Here is a 20,195-nt window from a genome sequence, read left to right as displayed (position 1 = left end):
TTGCTTTTCTTCTTGTTTTTACCGTTGAATGTTTGAGCTTCACTCTGTTGAATGATGTATGTGCAGAGTTTGACACTAGAAGACTGTTTTCACATTCATCTGCAGAAAGTGGAAAGTTTCTCTGTGCTAATTGAAAATCTCAGTTTAAAATGTGTACATACAAGCAGGATTTGTGACATCACAACTAGTTTGGAGCCAATCCTGGTCCAGTATGCAACTTACACAAGTTTGATGTAGAAACATGAAACCTCCAGTGCACAAACACAGAGAATAGACTTTACAGTCATCTTCTGTCCCGCAATTATACTTTTGAAATGAAATACATTTGCATATTCATAGATTCTGAAATTTTTAATGAGGGAGGAGGAGGAGACATAATTTTAAGGATTTTAACAAGACAATTGAAATTTTTTGTGGAAAAAAACATACTAGACAAATTATTATTCATAGCAGAGTATTTTATATACATCTTAAAACATGTCTGGAGGGGACCTTTAAATACTTGTCATTTTAAACTAATACAGTATATGTATATAAGTGCATCACTGCAGTTGTATGTCTATTATGTTTTAGCCTAATTATGTGATACATTAAATATCTTACCTCTAATAAATGTAAGGGGGCTTGTATTGAAATGTCACTGAAATGTCACACCTCTGGTAACGGAGGGAAGGACGTTTGCACCAGCAGCTACATGTGACTGGACATACTACTCTATTTATAACGGCTGAGTGCAAGGCGCCAGTCTGACATATACAAGGACAGACGGACATCAGAGCATGTCCCTGCAGGGAGAAAGTATTGACGCCAACAGGTAGGCTTCTTTTTACTATCGAAACCCTTTAACAATTACTATTGTATTGCAGCTGTGCTTCATATTGGTCAGTTTAATAATGTAAAAATACAAGACTTTAATGACTTTGACATAGAGCAGTTAAGTTTAACAACACCGTCCATTATACTGAAGACTAAATAGTAATCCTAAAAACTGCACACCTGAAAATAATGAAAACATTTTAACGTGTGGCTGAAACAATTCTGCAAAAAAGTGTTGATCAAATACAACGCAAAGATTCACTTTCTGCAATGACAGTTTCACTTTGTTTACAAAAACACCCGCTGAGTATGTTTGTTAATATGATACCGTGTTTCTTAAACTGACATTTAGACAGCTGAATTTTTCATATCAGGTCATGTGACCTGTTTTCTAAGAGCAGAGCCGTGGAGTATTTTAGGGTTTGTTATGGAGCTTGTGACCATGGTGCTCTGGTGTTGTTTTGCTGCTCTTTGAGGTCGTCATTTCCCAAGTTCTGACTTAATTTATTTTCAATAAGGAACAAGAGCAGTTCCACATTAGATACACTTAACCTTTGCCCTGCACAATAGTTTCCTAATGACAGCTGATTAAAGGCAATGTTAAGCTTCAGACAAATGCATGTGCTCTATATTTAGCTCAAATGTGTTTATGTACCTTCAGCCAAGGATACAAAGGATGTTACATACTGCAGAAGGACACTTATTATTAGCAAAATAAATATCTATAAATAAATCTGTAACCCTCCAACACCTTCTCTACCTTTTTCAGAAGGAAGAGCATGTAAAGTATCAAAATGGATGATTTGGATCACAGCATACACATTGCAGAGTATGACTGGACAAGCTTCTGTGAGGAGAGTGAGGAGTGCAGTCTGCTGCAGCCTTCCCTCGCCTGCCCTGATAACTCAAGTGATTCAGAGGATTCAAGTTCAATCTTCAATGCAGGCCGGCAGGAGCCACAGCAAAGGCCCGCTGCGAACAAAGATGCACCTGAAAGCAACGCGACAGGGTGCAGTACTGAAGAAGAAAGCTGCACAGGTTGTATAGAACTATCAGTGCAGCTTAATCACAGTGATAGGGGAGGTCAACAAGATGATGTTACGACTAAAGAAGAAGAGGAGAGTGTAACACAGATGAAATATGAAATATGTCTTGATGGAGGAAATACTGCAGAACACATCACAGAGATGACAAATGACAACATTACAAACACGCTGCAACCTGAAGTCATAGATGTTCACGCTTCTGTGCAAACAGAAAGCGACACTTGTGACTTCCAACCCATACCTGAGCCTGATCCAGATGTAAACAATCTAAATGTGACTGAGCCACTCACTGCAGAGAGAGCTGTGGCTGTGGGTGAGGATGTGAGCAGCGTTTCTATTAGAGCAGAGAAAGAGCGCTGGTTCGTGACAGTGAACGACAGTCCTGCACGACACCGATCACGTGTCGCCTCTGTGAAAAAAAAACGAAGACAAAAAAAACCTTATAAAGACAATCACATGTGCAGCGCCGGGCAGGAGGACACACTTGGATATGGCTTTGAGTCAGAGGTAAATAGAGATAAAAATGAATCTGAGGGAGAGAGGGACACGGAGTTCATTACGCAATCACACCAAAACTCAGGAGGTCATCTGAGTGCTGAAATAAATCCTGAGAGCTTTGAAAGGGGACACATGTCTTCTTTAACTTCTGGTGAAGAAGTCAATGTGTCACATCCACCCAAAGAAAACACAGTTGAGCCAACAATTGACATAAACAAATGTGAAATTTGCAGCTTAGCAGAGACATTTACACCCAAAGACCTTTCAAAGCTGGAGAGTTTGGAATCAGATGAGTTTGAAGACAGTGTTGAGTTCTTCTCCCTTCCCAGTAACGATTCTGAATGCTACCTGTCAGCCGCAGAATCAATAGAGGAACCTGCGCTTCTCATTAAAGACCAACACATGGAAAACCAACAAATGCAATGCAACGCTGACAGTACACAGGGCAGAGAAATGCATTCTTGCGATGCCACTCTCTCCAGCAATGTAGCAGCTACCAACTGTGAAGGTTATGAAAGTAACCGAGCTTATGTTGAGCCTTCCCTGACATTTCCATCTGCTGGCCAAAGAGCTGACAAAATGCCAGACAACAACTCCGTAGGTGAAAATGACACACACAGCACGGCGCCCCAAATGCACTCGGATACACCTGGACCCCAAAAGCATGAATTGCCAACTAAAGCAAATCTTCCAGCATCTGGTTGCTCTCTGGGAGATCAGCTTGGATCTCCTCCTCCTCTCCCTGTTCCTGATTTAACTGTAACACCTTGCTCTGTGGCTGACGGCCCCGAAACACACGCCAAAGCCGAGGGCCATGCTCGACCAGTGTACGCCATCTCCGCTTTTTGGGATGAGATGGAAAAACTGACAATAAATGACATTTTGCAGCTTAGGATGGCTAGAAGCACACCTCACAGGGAAGCACAAGAAACAGTGAGACCTAATGTAGACGCTCCAACGCATAGCAGCCCTTTGGACACTGAGGAGTATCATTCATCTGATGTAGGTTTAATGGACACATCCGACACAGCTGATTCAGACTATTGCACGCAGCCTGATGAATCCAAGCTGGATCGCTCAAGCTGTGACTTTTCCACCTCCGATTTTGAAGAAGACTATTGGCAGTTTATCAGCGCCAGCAGGAACTCCAGTCCTGATCCTTGTAGCAAAACCCAACGCAGTCAAAGGACGACTGACTCTCTTTTCTCAGCACATGACGAGGATGGGTCCACAAACTCTGAAGGAAAGGAGACACCGGTTCCTTTAGAAGACTTTGATGGGGGATCGAGCGAATTTGAGTGGCCAAGAAAGATGACGAAAAGCAAAAGTGTGCGCAACGTACAAGCTCTAAACACAGAGGACTTATCTTTGCAGGCTTTGCTCGGTAGTGATGAGGACAGACTGTTTCTCAGCAGCTGTCAGTCTCTGGAGGAAAACATGGTTTTAGATTTAAATGAGAGTCTGGGAGCATTAATACCTGAACCTATTCTATCCTACACAGACGTACTGGATGAACACTACCGAATATCCTTCCCAGAAGTGGTTGAATACTTTTTCATGCAGGATAAAGTGAAGAATGACTCCAGTTGTGTCACCGTCTACGATCCAGAAGACCTCTCAGTGGCTCCTGTGTATGACTTTACTCTTTGTTCATTCGGAGATGAAATGTCATTCTCTTCCTTCCATGATTCCTGGCGCAGCGAGGGAAAACCCATCCCTATTTTCTCTTGTTCACATCCTACCGTCAGAGAACTCACATTCCCAAAACCGGACTATGTTTTCCTGAGTGCAGACTCCTTGGAAAAGGACGACTTCTCTCCTATCAGAGTTGTGTCTCACTCTCTCATCCAGTCCAGTGATTATGGGATTGTGGGACCTCGCAGTTGGAAAAGTTTGCTGTCAATAAGGAAAATACGCTTCCACGACAAAGGTAGCATCTGGTGCAGAGGGTCTGGTGCCTGGGTGTTCCCAGTTGAGGCTGAGAAGAGAGGAGATCCACAAATCCCTGTGCTCAGTGAGGGAAGAGTCTCCTCAGCTCAGTCCCTGTTGTTTAGAGAGCTAGCAGTGCAGCAGAGGATTCTGGACACTGTACAGGCAGGAAGTAGGTGTCAGCCTCTCCTAGACTGAATGTCAACTCAAAAACATATCCAAAGCAGCTGTTAATTAAACGGTACTTTTCTGTGCACATTTATATCTCTTACAGAACGAGAGGGCATCTTCTCCACACTGAAGCAGGCAGATATGTGTCTGGTCTGCATCGCCTTTGCCTCCTGGGTACTGACATCCTCTGATCCAAAGGCTGCTGATGCCTGGAAAGCAGGTATAAAACTTCTTGAACTAATTCTGTTGTTCCTCTGATAATCTGACTAAAAACTTTTTTTTCATTTTAAAACCTAAAATAAAACATTAGATATCTAACATTAACAATGTGACTTGGTTGATTTTACATCAAAGTCTACAAACTAACGTTTATTGAAATCTTTTTCAGCTCTTCTAGCAAATGTGAGTGCACTGTCGGCTATCCAGTACCTGCGGCAGTATGTGAAGAAGAAGACTTCTCTTCATGATTATCCCTGATACACACACAACAGACATCATTTCCAAACATTTTCATTTGGGTCCATTCATAAAAATATATCTATTGTACATATAGTATATACTGTATATCATATCTACTAAATATCTACTGTCTCAATCAGTGTATACATTAGTTTCCAAGTTACAATACAGGATGTAAAAGTAGAGGTTAGCAAACCCATGTTTAAAGTTTATATCACCTTGAAACTAGTTGGACATTTTAGTTGAAGGATGTCTGGTGATGTTTTATATTTTTCTTATTGTCAGGAAATCCCATGAAAAGACCAAAACCAACAATTAATTTATCAGACTAACAAGTGTTGTCAGTCTAACAAAAGCCTGATTATTATTCTTCTGTGCCACAAGGCTCAATTACTGGCCCGAAACAATTAAAACACACAAGTGAGCCATTTTATTGAAGCGGGTGTAATATTCCTTTATGTCCACGAACATGATTACTGTAGTTTATGGGAACGGTCTCGCTGCTGTAAATATCCACCAAACACACACCAGTAGCTGAAAATAGTCCCCAACATATATGTTTATTTACGCCTGTAAAATTTGCTGTTTTTTCCTGTTTTGCTTTTTAAACCTGACAGTATATATTATGAACCAATTTTAAAGATTTTTTAACCAATGAGCTTAGAGCTGAGACCACAGATAGACTGTCGAAGTCAGGACTTATTGAGAGACCATCTGGAACATTGTAGGTTTTGGTCTTTTCGTGGGATTAATGACAATGAGAAAAAAATAAATATTTCCAGCCTTGTCCTTATCATGAAAACATCTCAGCTACATTTGAAACATTTTATAACTGGTTTATCAGTTCTGGATTAACTGATTTTAATATATGGACCATATGTAAATACAAGCTCATACGTTATAACAGCCGCTGTTATGTCTGGTTGTCACTGTCCGGTTCTGGTTCAACCAAGCTAAGTTGTAATAGCAGCTTGTAGGGTTTTTGATGTACTGATATGATGTGTATGCAGGGTGTCTTTGTAGAGGATGAAACTGGAGATGAAAGCCTGAGAGAAAGTCCAGTTGTAGGTTTTGGTCTGGTTTGTATGTATAGTATGTTGGAAGAAGAGATTAAGTAAGTGACTGCTTGACCTGTGGGATGGGCTAGCTTTGTCTAAAAACGTTGCTCTCCATCTTTTCTGCTTGTGACTTCTTAGTACAAAACCACCTCTCATCAGACTGTATGAGAGAGTGATTTTTCCCTTTTTAGACCATTTCATTTGGATAATTTTTACAAGCCTCAAGAGCTAAAACTATTCAGTGTTAAAATATACAGTCAGGTGAAAAGGCCTGAAAAACAACTTAACAACCTCTGTGGCAGATTTGTCTTTTTCCTTCACCGATATACCAACAGTTAATCGATTAATTTCTCACAGCCCAAGGCAACTTCTTCAAATGTCTTTTTTTGTCTGACCAACAGTTCAAAACCCAAAGATATTTGTTTAATATCATGGATAATAAAGATAAGAATCAGATTTTCACATTTGAGAAGCTGCAACCAGCAAATATTTGGTATATTTTGCTTTAAAAAAAAAAAAAAAAAAGACTAAATTATTTGATTATCAAAATAGTTGTTGATTAAATTTCTGTCTATCGACTAATTGATTAATCGACTAATCTAGCTCTACTACCCCTTAGATTCATCTCAGGTCACCTTGTGGTCTAAAATACTATCTGGTGACATGATCAGTGCAGGATCTGCTGTGATGCAAAAACACATCTGCCACATCCTGTAGTGGAACAAAATGTACGCTAAAATGATTTCTCATTAGTAGCTTTGACTACATACATAACCTGCTGACATTTCCTTTAGTTGTTGCTGTCTCAAATGCTTTTACATATTGCCCCTAAGTGATCTGCTGCTGTCTCTGCAACTGTAAAACAATGTTGTGAAAAATCTACAAGCAAACAATTGTTCACAGGATATTTCTTACCTCTTGCCAAACAAGACTGAGTACATATGATTTTACATAAACGACAGATTTTGTGCAATAAAAAAAAAAAAAAAAAATCAATGAATACACCACTCTACTCTCTGTCTAATTGAATGGGTACAGGATACAACAGCACCAGCAGAAACTATACTGGTATTTCCCCACAGTATACACCACAGGCTGTGTTTCCTTTCTGCACAAAATAACTCCAAGTGCAAAGAAAATAAGGTGTCATTGCAGAAATATTTATTGAAATAAATATGCAATGGATACACTTTCATATTGTCACATAAATATTGAATTTCGAGGCAGTTGTTTTTAAAATTCCATTAAGATTTAGTTTCTCTCCAATTCAGTTATTCTCATCAAAAAGATGTAAATACATTGTTCTAATAAAACTTTCTGTCTGTAGCAACAGATCATGATCCAATTAATAATTATCTCACCTTATAATACTATATACTGTTTTAGCTTATGGTTTACTGCTATCGTGCTAAATCGAGGGTCAGATGTTCACATCTACTGCTCTATCAATAGTACTCATTCATATAGAATATTGTGAACATGTAATATTTACAGTCTCAAAAATGAGCGAATAAAAGCTTAGGTTATACTGTGAAAAGATATCTTGATATATAAAACTTTAGGATTTAGACAAATATTTAGCAGATTTTAGAGTAAAACCAACCTCTACTATGCTTTCAAAGTCTAAACACGACAATGCAACTTGCTACTCTAGTGTGGTGAAAACTGAAGACTGAGTCATGCTAGGTCGTTACAATCATTCAAACACGGATTTTAAATGTCATTCTGTACAAGGAAATCATTTAGAAGTCATAGGAATATTTAAACTTAACACCAAAGTCAGTCTGTTTTCATATCCTTTCTAAGAGCTGTATTTTTAGCAAATTTATACCACCGCATATGAAACAGTTTTACAGTTTGTTAGAGAAAATCTGACGCTTTAAATCTCACATGAACCTGTGAGATTGTTCATTATTTTGATAATAAAACTCGTATAAAGTCTTGAGTGATATGAAAATCTCAGACAGACTTTGACAGTCCCATTAAGTGCTGAACAAGGAATGCACATAAAGATACACAAAGATTTTTTTCTAAAATATATTAAAACAAAAATTGACACACAAATATTCTCTTACAGTCTCGAAAGGTATTCTACTGGGTATGAGTATAGGGTTTCAGGGCATGCACCACCTGCGACTCACGATGGCTTGTCACCTTCTTTCTTCAGACGGCTGCGGAAAAACAGAAACAAATGTTGGTGAACACTCTGTGCAGTTGGCTGTGAAACACATTTTACGCGTGTTTGACTGAGCAATGTGCACTGATGTTGGTCATTTTGGCTCCATAGTGGAGGGATCATGCAAAAACTAACAGCCGCTTTAGAAGTAATGTTATAATTTTATCACTCAGTAGCAAAGGAAATTAGAGTAAATATGACAAATATAGTCCAGATCTCTTTAAAATTAAACAGATTTTATTTATTTATTTTTCTATGATATTATTTATTTTTTCGGTTATGATGTTTATTTTTGACTTGTGTCAATACACAGTATCAGCTAGTGTTGCAATTGTGATTACTGCTTGTGTGCTGGTCTGTTGTTCTACAGCTCCATGATCAAAGAAATTGTCCCCTTTAAAGATTTCTTTTTTACCTAAATTACTCAAGTTCCTCAAGTAGTCAGCCCTACTTATAGATAATTAATTCTAAAACCAAACTTTTCCAACATTCAAAGACCTCACCTGTAATAATCTTCCTGACTGGGTAGAGGGCCTCCATGCAGGTGATGCCCATGAAGCCACTGCTGCTCCATCGCCATCCTCTGCAGCTCTGCAGACTGAGCATGCATGGCCTGCAGCTGATGTGCGGCAGACATCTGAGGAATTGGACCCTGCAGCTCTCTTGGATACGCAGCTCCTATAGAGACCACAAATATAAAAATACAAGGTTGGACAAGCTGGACTCAGAACACAGTCGAGTCACGGGCTGTATGTACATTTGAAGTTTACATACGTACCAAACAAAGGGTGGCGCAGCATCTCATGATCATGAGGAAGATCACTGAGTAAAGGGTTGGGGATCGGGCCACCAGGGAAGGGGAACCGGGCCAAACGTGGTCCTGGAGCCAGGGGGTCCACTAGCGGATGAGGACTTGAACCTGTATGAGAAAACAGGAAATACAGTAAATGTGAACTTCACACCACCTGATGCATCACTGCTGACTTCTCAAAGTCAATACGTCCAGCCTCACCTTGACCGAGGGGATCCTGTTGGTGCAGGTGGAGGTGAGAGTGAATGTGAGAGTGCTGGTGATGATGCGGCGTCACGTTGAGCATCTGCAGCCTGGCGGCGGGGTCCGTCGCCACGGAGGCCATCCTCTCTGCGTGAAGCCGCTCTGCAGTTAGTCGCTCGGCGTAACTCAGCTCCGGGCGCAGTTGAGGCCCCGCCAGCGCCATCCTCTCCCGCTCCAGATGGTTCAGCCCAGGATGGAATTGTGCGAAGGGGTGCGGAGGCCCGGGTATGTGGGGAAGAGCTAGCGCTCCGTGTCTGGCAAAGTGCTCCATGGGGTTGGCCGAGGGATGTAAGGTTTCCAGATCTGGGGGTTTGACCTCGTAGCCAGGCTTCATCCTCTCGCGGAGCTCCCTCTCTCGGAGGTTCCTCAGCTCGCGCTCTCTGAGGCTGGGCTCAGCGCTGTACAGGCCGGGCATGTGGTAGGCCAGCAATGGGTCCCCGGGACTCAGTGACACGTAGAAAGGGTGGTTGCGGTTAGTGGGGGACATGACATGGGGGCGGGCGTATTCACTCAAGGTACGTAGGGCAGGTGTATCAGGGCCAATGTAGGGGGGCACAGCGGCTACAGTGGTAGGCGGCTGCTCAAAGGAGGGGCGTCCGTGGGTTTGAGCCGTTATCTGAACCTCACTCATGCGACTGTCGTGGGAGGAGCTGGAGGCTCTCTGTAAACAAAGACGGTGTGTGAGATAACTCATACATGTTCTGTGTAACAGAGACGATGCTTAAAAAAACAGGAATGAAATGAATGTTGCACTCACTGCGTTTCTGTCGGCCTCTCTTTCTCGCTCTCGTTCTCGCTCTCTTTCTCGGTCCTTCTCCCTTTCACGTTCTTGCCGAGCGCTGAGCTCAGCCTCTCTTCTGGATTTCTCCACAGCCTCCTCCCTTTTCTTGGCCAGCTTGGAGGATGAAAGTGGAGTGAAGAACAGGTCTGTTCTGGCACAGGAGTTGTAACCACGATCCAAGTGTTTAATAAACCTGAAGGTAATGACAGATGAGCATTTATTAGTATTATCAATTTCATTCACACAAATCACAACATGATTCATGAAAAGGCTGCGGTGCTTTTGGCACTATACTGTATATATGCAGTAGGATGAGACGTACATTTACTGAACGCTGCACGACACTAATGTCTTTTAATCTTTATCTGTCCCTGATTTTTAATTACATTTTGATGAATGTGACGCCACTTAAACCTGAGTTTTATATTTCTAGTTTTGTTCAGTTATAAAACATTATATAAAACATTTCAGACACTGACTTTACTGCTGACATTTGGCAACTAATTAACTCTCCAAGAGCTGGCTTTACAACAAAGCTGCTTTTACAACAGTACATAAGAGTGTCAAAACTATTTTTACAAGAGGAGTGAACTTCTTTTTTGGGAATTTTCCACAAGATAATGTTTGTGAGACTGAGATTTACCGTGCTGACTGGCTGGCATGGCTTGCTATGTTGCTGATGGTGGGCTCCGGCGAGGGGCTGCGTGGTGGAGACGGCGGGCTTTCAGCTTCTTCCACCTCATCCAGAGGCTCTTCTTTAATCTGAATTTGTGACCCTCCTGCAGTGGCGCTCGGTGACGGCCTCAGAGGAAGAGGCGGAAAAGACGACTGGAGGCTTGGGGCGGTGCCAACAGTGGATGATGTTACAGAGGTGAGGGGGTGCGAGGATGGACCAGAAGGGTTAGAAGAACTTGTGTTCTTTCCAGGGTGGGTCTGCACATGAAAGATCACTGGAAGTTGGGTGGGAAGTGACTGCATTGGTAAAGGCTGTTGCATGAGCTGAAGAGGGGGAGGGGGCGCACCTGGGGGATGCTGGTTGGGCAGAGAATTGAGGGGCTTCAGAGCAGGTGGAGGGGGGAGATTGGAGGGCATCTGGGGGAAAGGTGTAGCAGACTGGTGTGGCATCTGTTTGTGTGAAGGTGGAATTGGGGTGGTGGGAGGAGGCTTGATTTGTGGGCCAGAGAGAGGAGGCTGGGGGAGCTGCGATTCCCTAAAGAAGGGTGGGGGTCGCTGGGGGGCCTGAGGCTGTGAAGACACAGAGCTAAGAGCAGGTGGGACCTGAAATGCCGGCGAGAGAGGAGAATCCTGACCCAATGCCGATGGGAGAGGTGGTGGACCCGAGAGAGAGAGGGAGGTGGGCTGTGGTCGGCTGTTTGGACCCACTACGGCAGATGACTGACCAGCGGCTGACTGAGGGGCGTCTGGAGAGGGAGGAGGGGGGCTCTGAGCAGGATCAGCAGAGGGGGTGCTTTGCGGTGGCTGGGGAGTGACGGGAGGGCCCTGAGAGGGGAGGGCCTGCACGACCGGTGTGTCAGCCAGGACAGCGGCCGGGGCGACCGGCTCTGACGGGACGCCGTTCGGCTGAGCAGACGAGTCAGAGTCGCTCTCGTTGCCCTGCTGAGGGCTGGGAATGCTGGGAGAGGAGCTGCGGTTGTCCTGATCGATGTCTTTGGTGTCACTGCTGCCGTCATCCTGAGCACTGCGGCTTTCTGAAGAGCTTTCCTCCTCTACCTCGGCCTCTACCTCTGACCGGGAGCCCTGAGGATCCTGGAGGAACACAAAAAACTGGATCATGTTAATTTGTATCTTTCAGTACGAACATATTATTATGTGAAATGAGCCAAAAAGCAGCTTTTCCTCAGACAATTAAAGACTGATATATGATATCTTACATGTCTTAGTGCAACAGAACAAAATGCAAAATGGTATTCATGTGATATTTGCCATAGAAATACACACAGTGTTTTGCTGCTGCTCTCGCACCTGTGTCTTTGCCCTTTTAGGTGTAACTTTTTCAGGCTCGTCCGGCTCCTGAGCAGGACTCTCCCTCACACGTTTTGTTGTCTTTGGTGACGCAACCTCGTCTTTCATCTTCTGTAGACACAGCATAATATTTTCACATCAGCTGTATTAGTCACACAAGATCATGATGACTTAGAAATCCAAAAGCCTAACCTAATATGTTAAATAATTTGTTTTGGTAAAAGCTGTATTACATATGTCCTCACGTGACACACTGTGCATGATATAAAGTCAGTTAGAAACACAAATACAGTACACAATGTCTTAAAATACATCTGCAACTTTATCGACCGACAGTCTGGTAACCGTCCATATTTAGAAAATACTGTTTCATTAAAGTGACTCCAGCCCACAAAATTGTACACATATCAGAAAACTGTACACCCTGTAATTAATTGTGAGCTTGTTGTGCTCTTGAGATCAGTTCTGTTGTCTTTGTCTTCGCTACAATGTCAACATCTCCTATCTGGCATCATCATTGCTTTTATGCAACTAACTGCAACATGTTAAACATGTCATACAGGTACAGGTGATGTGTAGATTATGTCGTTTATATGTTGTATGTGTATACGTACCTTGTTTGTCTTCTTCGTGGAGTCGTTCTTACTGTCTGTGGAAGACGTTCTCAAAGAATGAGAAGTCGCTCCACTCGGGGAGGTCTGGCTGCTGGACTGCTGATCCTCGCTGGTTGGGGAGCCTGTGAGCCTCCTGTGGCCACTTCTTAAAGATGACAGCTGCTTTAAAAATAGTCACGAGTTAATATGATTAAAATGCAAGCAAGAAAGACGTATTTCTCCTTATTGCTTAACAGAAATTAAATGTTCTCCTTATTCTCCTTATTATATTAACTTTGTTAGATTCAATAAGGCAGTAAAATTTATTATCAAAATGTTATTTTGACTATAAAATGAGATTTTTGCATGACCATCTCCTTGTAAATCTTCATTGCTAGCAATTAAGATGACTGATGCGTCTCCACTAGAAGAGGTGCCCGCCTCAGGCTTACCGGTGCTCTGCTCCGTCGTGTCCTCATGCCATGCTTGCTGTTCACCTCTTCTTCCTCTTTGACAGGTTTAAACATGAATGGAGCGCCTGCAGACTTCTGAGCTGGTGGCAGACAACCGTGTTTGTTTTCGTATGTGCGGCAGGACGTGCACAGCAAGTGGTTATCTCTCCCTCCTTGGTGCCAATCCTTAGAACCTGTTAAAAGAAAAACAGCTTTAGGTACAAGTGTCACACGTCTTTTAAAGCCCTATTCATTCAAGCATTTCTCTCAGGTCTAAACTCTTTATAAGCAATCTGTAAATGAATTGTGTTGAATAAAATACTTAACTCTTCCCAAACTAAAGATTAAACTTACTTGTTGTACCACAGTGGCTGCAGCTCTTGATTTCCTGCTCGCTGTCTTCACTATCAAGATCATCCTCACTGGCAGAACTTGCATCCACTGCAAAGATGAAAAGATCAACTTAGACAAACACCAACTTGAACGACTGCCACACACAACCGTGAACAAAATTCACTTTCATGAATAGGGATGGCAACACATCTCTGACGAACATTAAGAAGCGCTTACCTGAATAATTTCGGGGCGGGGTGCTCACAGGAGCCGCTGCAGAGCGAGTCTTTGCCTTACGAGAGGACGGCTGTCGGCGTTGCTGTCGATAAGCTCTCGTTCCTGCAGCCTCAGGAGTTTTCTTCCAGTGGTAATAGAAAGTGATCAGCTCTCCCTGACGATAAAAACACAGATTTTTAGTGAGTCATGTTTTTCATTAAAATGAACAACAATATTGAATTGCTGCATGCATGAAATATTTTTTCTGAAAGCAAAAACAAAGTGTTTGATTACAGTCTTTTTGCTGGGCAGAAAGTCTTTCCGAATCCGGAAGAAATTCTTTCCATACTGTCTGAGGCCTTTGATGAAGCGTTTCTGCGGGAAAAAAAGGAGGTCGGGGAGGATAAAATCAAATGATGATAAGTTGGGAAACAAAAGGCTCCAGTACAATTAATGTTATGATTCACAGTTGCTTTTATTTAAGATATATTTGAAGTTATCATTGTAATTGAAATAGTCTTCGCTGATCTGCTGTTTAAAACTGACATAGTTACAAAACACTGTTTTAGAATTACAACGTTTTACCAGGTGAGGGGTTCGACTACTGAGCAGCGAAGAGGTCATGAAACAACTATGGACTTATCAAAAGAAGGTAAGTAAACTGCCAAGTTCTGATCAGAAAAAGTACTTTTTACACTGCCGAGACTGTTCAACAAGATATATTTAAAATCATGATTCCATGACAACTCAGCAACTTTCTGAGGAAAAACAGCTACTGAACAATCTTGTAGTGAGTTTAGTTTGTAAACTGTAATTTCCAAGGTCAAGAGTGAACTTTCAAACTCATATCTAAAATACTTAAAACAACCTTAAAGCAGTGTCATCTTCAAGGGTTTTTAATCCACCTACACACAAACTGTTAAGGACTAAGAAACTATCAGCACTGACCTTCAGTGCTGTGTTACTAGCAAAAGGAGCCTCACCACATCATCCTCCGACCAGCATTTCTCAATAAGCTTTGGCAGAGGCTTCTTAACCAGACGCTGGAGAGCTTTTGCTGCATCATAATGACTCGCGTGTAGCTAGAATTCAGAAAAAAAAAAACAAAGCTGTTTGTTCATTTGAAACACAATAATTAATATTCCTTGATTCAAATGGATAATGTTGAGTATAATTCTAGCGCTCCGCACCATGTTGAGTGCATTGAGTGTGGTATCATCACGGGAGGCTGCTAAACATCCGTCCTCTGTGGATCCACCATCACACATCCCTGCAAACGCTGCCATGCTCCTTGAAAAATAGACAAAACAGATTTCTGATGTTATGTGAAATTAATATTAAAAAGTGCATTTTTACACTTTCACTGTTTAATTTTCTGTGTGATTCCTATTCCCCCGATAAAAACCAGATTAAGAAATCAGGTAAATGTGAGAAAGTAGATAATAACCAAGTTGCTTAACAGAATTTCAACTTGACACTTGTCTCACTGGAAGCATTTACTCAGCTGTTTTTAATGAACACGAATGCTGATAATAGAACAATGTGTTTTAAGACCTGAATAAATACATCCACCACCACTCCTCCATTCAGGTTAAGCAACTTGAGCAATAGTTTGACAGTTAAGGATAAACTAAATCCAGTGTGGATGAATATTTCTCTCAAAACGTCTTTCTCAGTTTAATTCACCTTAATCTTTGGTTATTTTAATGTAGTCTGGTGCAAGAAGCACAAATAGAGAAGCACACATGAGACATGAATCATGCGTACGTTGATTTAACAAGGAAGCTTAAACAAACTGGCATTCACATGTCCAGACTAAGACTGGTTTTGTTTTGCGTGTACTTCCCCATTTTAACTCCATTTTGACCATGATGGTGTCAAAAAGCCAGTCAGAAGAACTGGTTCTTTTTTGTTATTAATATACAACACTTTTAATATATAGTAATGTAGGGTTTGTTTAGTAGCAACAAGTTATTTCCTCGCAGTTGCAGAAATGCTATAAACAGACACATCCAGGTTATATAGTGAGGGCTTATATGGCTTAATTCTGTCAAAGTTTACCTTCTAAGCTGACCCAAGTGCGGCTAATAATCACTGACCTGGCAGCTCTGAGGTACATGAGAAGGTCACAGTCATTGACCCCGGGCGTCCACATCAGCTCCTCACTCTCTGTCTGAGTCTGTAAGCCAGGCGTAGGCCGCGGCTGCAACTCTGGAAGCTTCGCCTGCAGAAAAACCAAAGAAGAGATAAAATCTAGTAAACACTTATTAGACGCTCTAAGAAAACAACAAACTGTGTGCCCTGCTCAGATTTATTTTTGATAAAAGGTACAATTACAAACCTAAAAATTCAAGGGACAATATTTTCAAAACTAAAACAAAAAAATGATTTACATTTTAAGAATGATTAAATTGACTACTAGAATTTGTATTAAAGTAACTGAGGATGATGGATTTCATTATCATAACATGGATTTTGCTGATGTTCGAATTTATTATCTGAAAACGTACTTTTCAATACATTTAATATATTCCATGACAGAAACATACTAACATCCATACTGTATGTCATGCCAGCACTAAAACACACTGCACTGACAGGTCTGATCAATTTATAATTATCAAGCCGTTAGACTCTATTATTATACTATTATATAATTAAACTATTATACTATTAAGGCAAACAAGCCAAAAGCTTCCAGTGACACAAACTGTTTGGTTTCTTTACAATAATCTTCCTCCAAAGTTTGAGGTTTTCAAAGATATTTCTTCGCCCAAAATAGGTTTGACTTTTAGGCATAAAAATATAATGATGCATTAATTATTTTAATGTTTTACTATGTTATAATATGACACAAATTATCAGAATCATCTTTATTGGCCAAGTATGTTTATGCATACAAGGAATTTGACTCTGGTTTAGTGGCTCTCAGTGTACTTACACAAAATAACAACACAACAATCCTCACAAATAAACACAAGGAATGTCGATATACAGCTGAAACCGGTTCTGCGGACTGTAAACAGGATACATATTATTATGAATTATTGTTCAGTTCTTGCAGGTTGTACCTGATGACTTGGTCCCACTCTGATCTCGCCTTGTGTGCTGTTCAGGCTCCTGAAATGAAAAAGAAAAACACCTCAAGATGATCAGTAGCATTACACTTTTTATTAGCCCTAATAATCACGGCTACCTATCAAAGTCTTGCCATTGACACCAACATATAAGCTGTTAATTTCCAGGTAATTAACACTGTACAGTATAAGGCTGCAACTAATGATTATTTTCATTATCGATTGACCTGTTGATTATTTTTTCGATTAATTGATTAGTTGTTTGGTCCATAAAAGATAATATAAAGATACTTTATTGTCACTGTAAAAGTACAATGAAATGTCGTTTGGAGCAAGCCTGTAGATGCCTAATTAAGAATAAAAAACTAAAAAATATAGACACTATACAGTATAAGATACAAAAAATATAAAATAGAGAAGAACGAGATACTGTATATACACAGAATAAAAAAAATAAAATACTGGGAGCAAGTGGAGCTAGTAGTGCAGCAGTTTGGAGAAATATTACATTGAACAGATGTAAGTGAAGGGGGTGAAATAGATAAAGGAACAGTCACAGTGGCTGATAAATAGTTCCAGTATTGCACATGACGAGCGGTAAGATGACTAATAAACAGTCACAGTGGTTGAGATATAATACAGTCAGTGCCAGTACGAACGGTTGCACATGATCAACATGTGTAAGTGTTTAAATGTGAGTAATATAGCTCAGGTCCAAATGTCAGAAAATGGTTAAAAATGTTGATCACTGTTTCCAAAAGTCCAAGATGACGTCCTCAAGTGTCTTATTTATCCACAACCCAAACATATTCAGTTTACTGTCATAGATGATTAAAGAAACCAGGAAATATTCACATTTGTGAAGCTGGAATCGGAGAATTTTTTGACATTTTTATCTTATAAAATGACTCCAAACATTAAATCGATTATCAGAATAGTTGGCCATTAATTTAACAGCTGGCAACTAATCGACTAATCCTTGCAGCCCCAGTACAGTATGTCCACAGAGGTATGATCGATATGTGGGTAACTTCAGCTGTAGTCAGAGTGTCTTCCCTCCCACTTAACAGTGATTTCAGCAGCAGAAAAACATCCCGCCCCTCCATCTGTGGGAACCAATCTCAGCTGTGACCCGCGACGTTTCCTTATATTACATGAATGAAATCCGACGCTAGCTACCGCAAAAGACTGTCAATCAATCATACAGGAGCTGCTAATTTTTTACGGTCACCATTACAAGAACAGTGTGTGCTACTTTAGAGATATTCACAGGTTGACAGTCGCCGGCAGACTCCGCCACACAGTTAACGCGAGCAAAAAGTACAGTATGTGATCGATAATAAATATCAACGTTAGCATGCAGCACATACATACATACATACAGAGGGAGCCATGTAAATATACACGTCAAGCCCGGAGGAATTAACAGCCGATCCACTAAACATGTTTGCAAACGATGCATAACGTTAACCCACATCATTTATATGCCTCCTGTATAAATTACAGTTCGCCACAGAAAAGCCGTTTAGCTAACAGTAGCTGGCTAGCTGCTAACGACACAGCAACATTAACGCTGTTATTGGGGGCTAGCTTGTTAGCCAGACAGCGAACTTCGTGACCACTGACACTCCGACTATTTCACACAAACGCCTCGCAAAGTAGCACTACGAAAAGAATACAAAAAAACAGTAAAAACACACATTAAATGAACAACAACCTCAATACAAATGAAGACGGTGAGTTAATAATCAAGTTACCTCCGCGGACTGAACAGGTCGTCCATGTCGAGGGATGTTTGGATGTGGCTTGTTGACACTCCGCAGCGCAGTGGGCGACACACACACACAAACTGTGCGAAGCCCCTATTACATGGCTATTCAAAATGGAGGCGGTGTAGTGGAGGGAGTCAGTCTGTTTTTTTTTTCTCTCTCGCTCTCTCCCAGTGCAATGACCTCAGCAGCCACAGCTAAGCCTTCAAAGTTGTCTGGGTGTACATAACTGAGCATGTGCCGCGGATCAGCAGCAGCAGCAGCTGCAGCAGCAGGCGGCGGGTCTGCTCATCATCATCATCATCATCATCATCATCCTCCTCCTCCTCATCATCATCATCATCATCAGCTGCTGCTGCAGCTGCTGTAAACAGGCGTCCATGAATCAAACAACACATCAGACTCAACGTGATTATGTAAGCAGTTGTATTAACCACAAACAGTCCTGTTGGTAAATACAGGTAGATTTTTACAGGTAAATAATATTGTATTAATACGCAAATAGAGACAAATATATTTGAAAAACATCTTCATTTACAAGCTTTGAACAAAAAATCTTGAAATATTTGTGCGCAGCCTATCTCACAATATGCAGCCATGCTACTGTGATTTTTATAGCAATAATAATAGTAATAATAATAATAATAATAATAATAATAATAATAATTGTATGTTATTAATGCTGCAGCACTTTAAGTTTCACTATGAATGAAAAGTACAAATGTATTATTATTATTATTATTATTATTATTATTATTATTATTAACTGAGTGGGGGGGGGGTGTCCAGACTTTTGACTGTTACTGTATATATACTGTATATACACTACTGCATATTTAATTTGCATTTATTACTTCACCTATATAACATATATATATACATATATCTATTGTAATGTGTAATGTTTATTATTCATAGTTCTTATCAGTTTTCCTTGTTTCCTGCATTGCTGTAACATGCAAATCTCCCCTCTGGGAATCAATAAAGACTTATCTTGATCATAAAGCATTTTAAGTTGTATTTTATGGCTTTATTTAAGATACCCATATTTTAATAAAAAATACTGTGGTTTGTTTAATAATTGGTATGCCCTTGTTAAATATAACATCTAATTCTTCTTCCTCATTAAAAAAAAATACAGTCTATGACTCAGGAAATATTTTTCATTTTCTCCCCTCAGCTGATAAATGTGTCAATGGGTGTGTCAAACATACATCATTCTGCACAGTAACGCTCAAACATCCAAGTGAAGTAACAATATGCACAACTACATTTTTGATAAATAAAATAAACATAGATAAAATTTACAGTTTTTAATTTACTTTATAGTTTTGGGCCATTAAGAAAGCAGCTCCTGGGTTGCCAGGTTGTGGAAAAATCCCTTTGGTGTTGATCTGGTTTGTCTGATCTGCTGGAAGAGCTACAGAGCAACTGAACCAAAATGTTTTTATAAACAACTTTAATTAAGGGTAGTTTTAAACAGAAAATATATTATACTGCACAAACCTGTACTGAGTGCATCATGACACAAACAGCTTGAACCCAAGTACAGCAAGCAGATCCCCCTCCCTCTTGTCCCATTTTCAAATTTACGGTAAATTATCTCTTCCTGTTTGTCTCTCTCACACACAAAGCAACTACGCTGTGTATACAATGCTGCAAAACAGCACCCTTCCTGTTGCCAGTTTTATATTGTCTTTATTTACTATTGCAGCCATTATTATTATTTTTATGTACATTTTTTTGATCACTAGAACATTTTATTGTTTTTATTGAAACAAGGC

At 40.6% G+C, this 20,195-nt stretch overlaps 2 protein-coding genes across 2 annotated transcripts; one reads left to right on the top strand and one right to left on the bottom strand.

Annotated features, from left to right (window-relative positions):
- The first annotated feature begins 665 nt into the window (after positions 1-665).
- perm1b (PPARGC1 and ESRR induced regulator, muscle 1b) lies at positions 666-6,687 on the top strand. The gene is made up of 4 exons (XM_067587210.1): positions 666-814; positions 1,586-4,461; positions 4,564-4,680; positions 4,849-6,687. Exons 2-4 carry the CDS (start codon positions 1,611-1,613, stop codon positions 4,935-4,937), a joined length of 3,057 nt encoding a protein of 1,018 aa, XP_067443311.1. The 5' UTR covers positions 666-814; positions 1,586-1,610; the 3' UTR covers positions 4,938-6,687.
- A 429-nt stretch (positions 6,688-7,116) lies between these two features.
- On the bottom strand, positions 7,117-18,607 carry rereb (arginine-glutamic acid dipeptide (RE) repeats b). The gene is made up of 17 exons (XM_067587209.1): positions 18,400-18,607; positions 16,637-16,685; positions 15,665-15,789; positions 14,756-14,855; positions 14,549-14,647; positions 13,860-13,940; positions 13,587-13,740; positions 13,371-13,457; positions 13,017-13,210; positions 12,586-12,747; positions 11,972-12,082; positions 10,632-11,755; positions 9,965-10,181; positions 9,166-9,868; positions 8,932-9,072; positions 8,657-8,831; positions 7,117-8,148 (listed from the first exon to the last, which is right to left on the bottom strand). The coding sequence occupies exons 1-17, from the start codon at positions 18,423-18,425 to the stop codon at positions 8,115-8,117; spliced, it is 3,582 nt and encodes a 1,193-aa protein (XP_067443310.1). The 5' UTR covers positions 18,426-18,607; the 3' UTR covers positions 7,117-8,114.
- Between the last annotated feature and the right edge of the window lie 1,588 nt (positions 18,608-20,195).

Source organism: Thunnus thynnus, chromosome 4 (genome assembly GCF_963924715.1).
Source record: "Thunnus thynnus chromosome 4, fThuThy2.1, whole genome shotgun sequence".
Taxonomy (NCBI): Eukaryota; Metazoa; Chordata; class Actinopteri; order Scombriformes; family Scombridae; genus Thunnus; species Thunnus thynnus.
The sequence above is the reverse complement of the archived record's forward strand: the minus strand, read 5'-3'. Positions and strand labels throughout refer to the sequence as shown.

What these genes read in the sequence shown, in the direction of transcription:
- perm1b (XM_067587210.1), top strand. Translation starts at nt 1,611, where the DNA reads ATGGATGATTTGGATCACAGCATACACATTGCAGAGTATGACTGGACA. An exon ending in GGACACTGTACAGGCAGGAA is followed by an intron (nt 4,462 to 4,563) that starts GTAGGTGTCAGC and finishes TATCTCTTACAG; the next exon opens with AACGAGAGGGCATCTTCTCC. An exon ending in TGCTGATGCCTGGAAAGCAG is followed by an intron (nt 4,681 to 4,848) that starts GTATAAAACTTC and finishes AATCTTTTTCAG; the next exon opens with CTCTTCTAGCAAATGTGAGT.
- rereb (XM_067587209.1), bottom strand. Translation starts at nt 18,425, where the DNA reads ATGGACGACCTGTTCAGTCCGCGGAG. An exon ending in ATGTACCTCAGAGCTGCCAG is followed by an intron (nt 14,856 to 15,664) that starts GTCAGTGATTAT and finishes CTATTTTTCAAG; the next exon opens with GAGCATGGCAGCGTTTGCAG. An exon ending in AGTCAGGAAGATTATTACAG is followed by an intron (nt 8,149 to 8,656) that starts GTGAGGTCTTTG and finishes GTTTTTCCGCAG; the next exon opens with CCGTCTGAAGAAAGAAGGTG.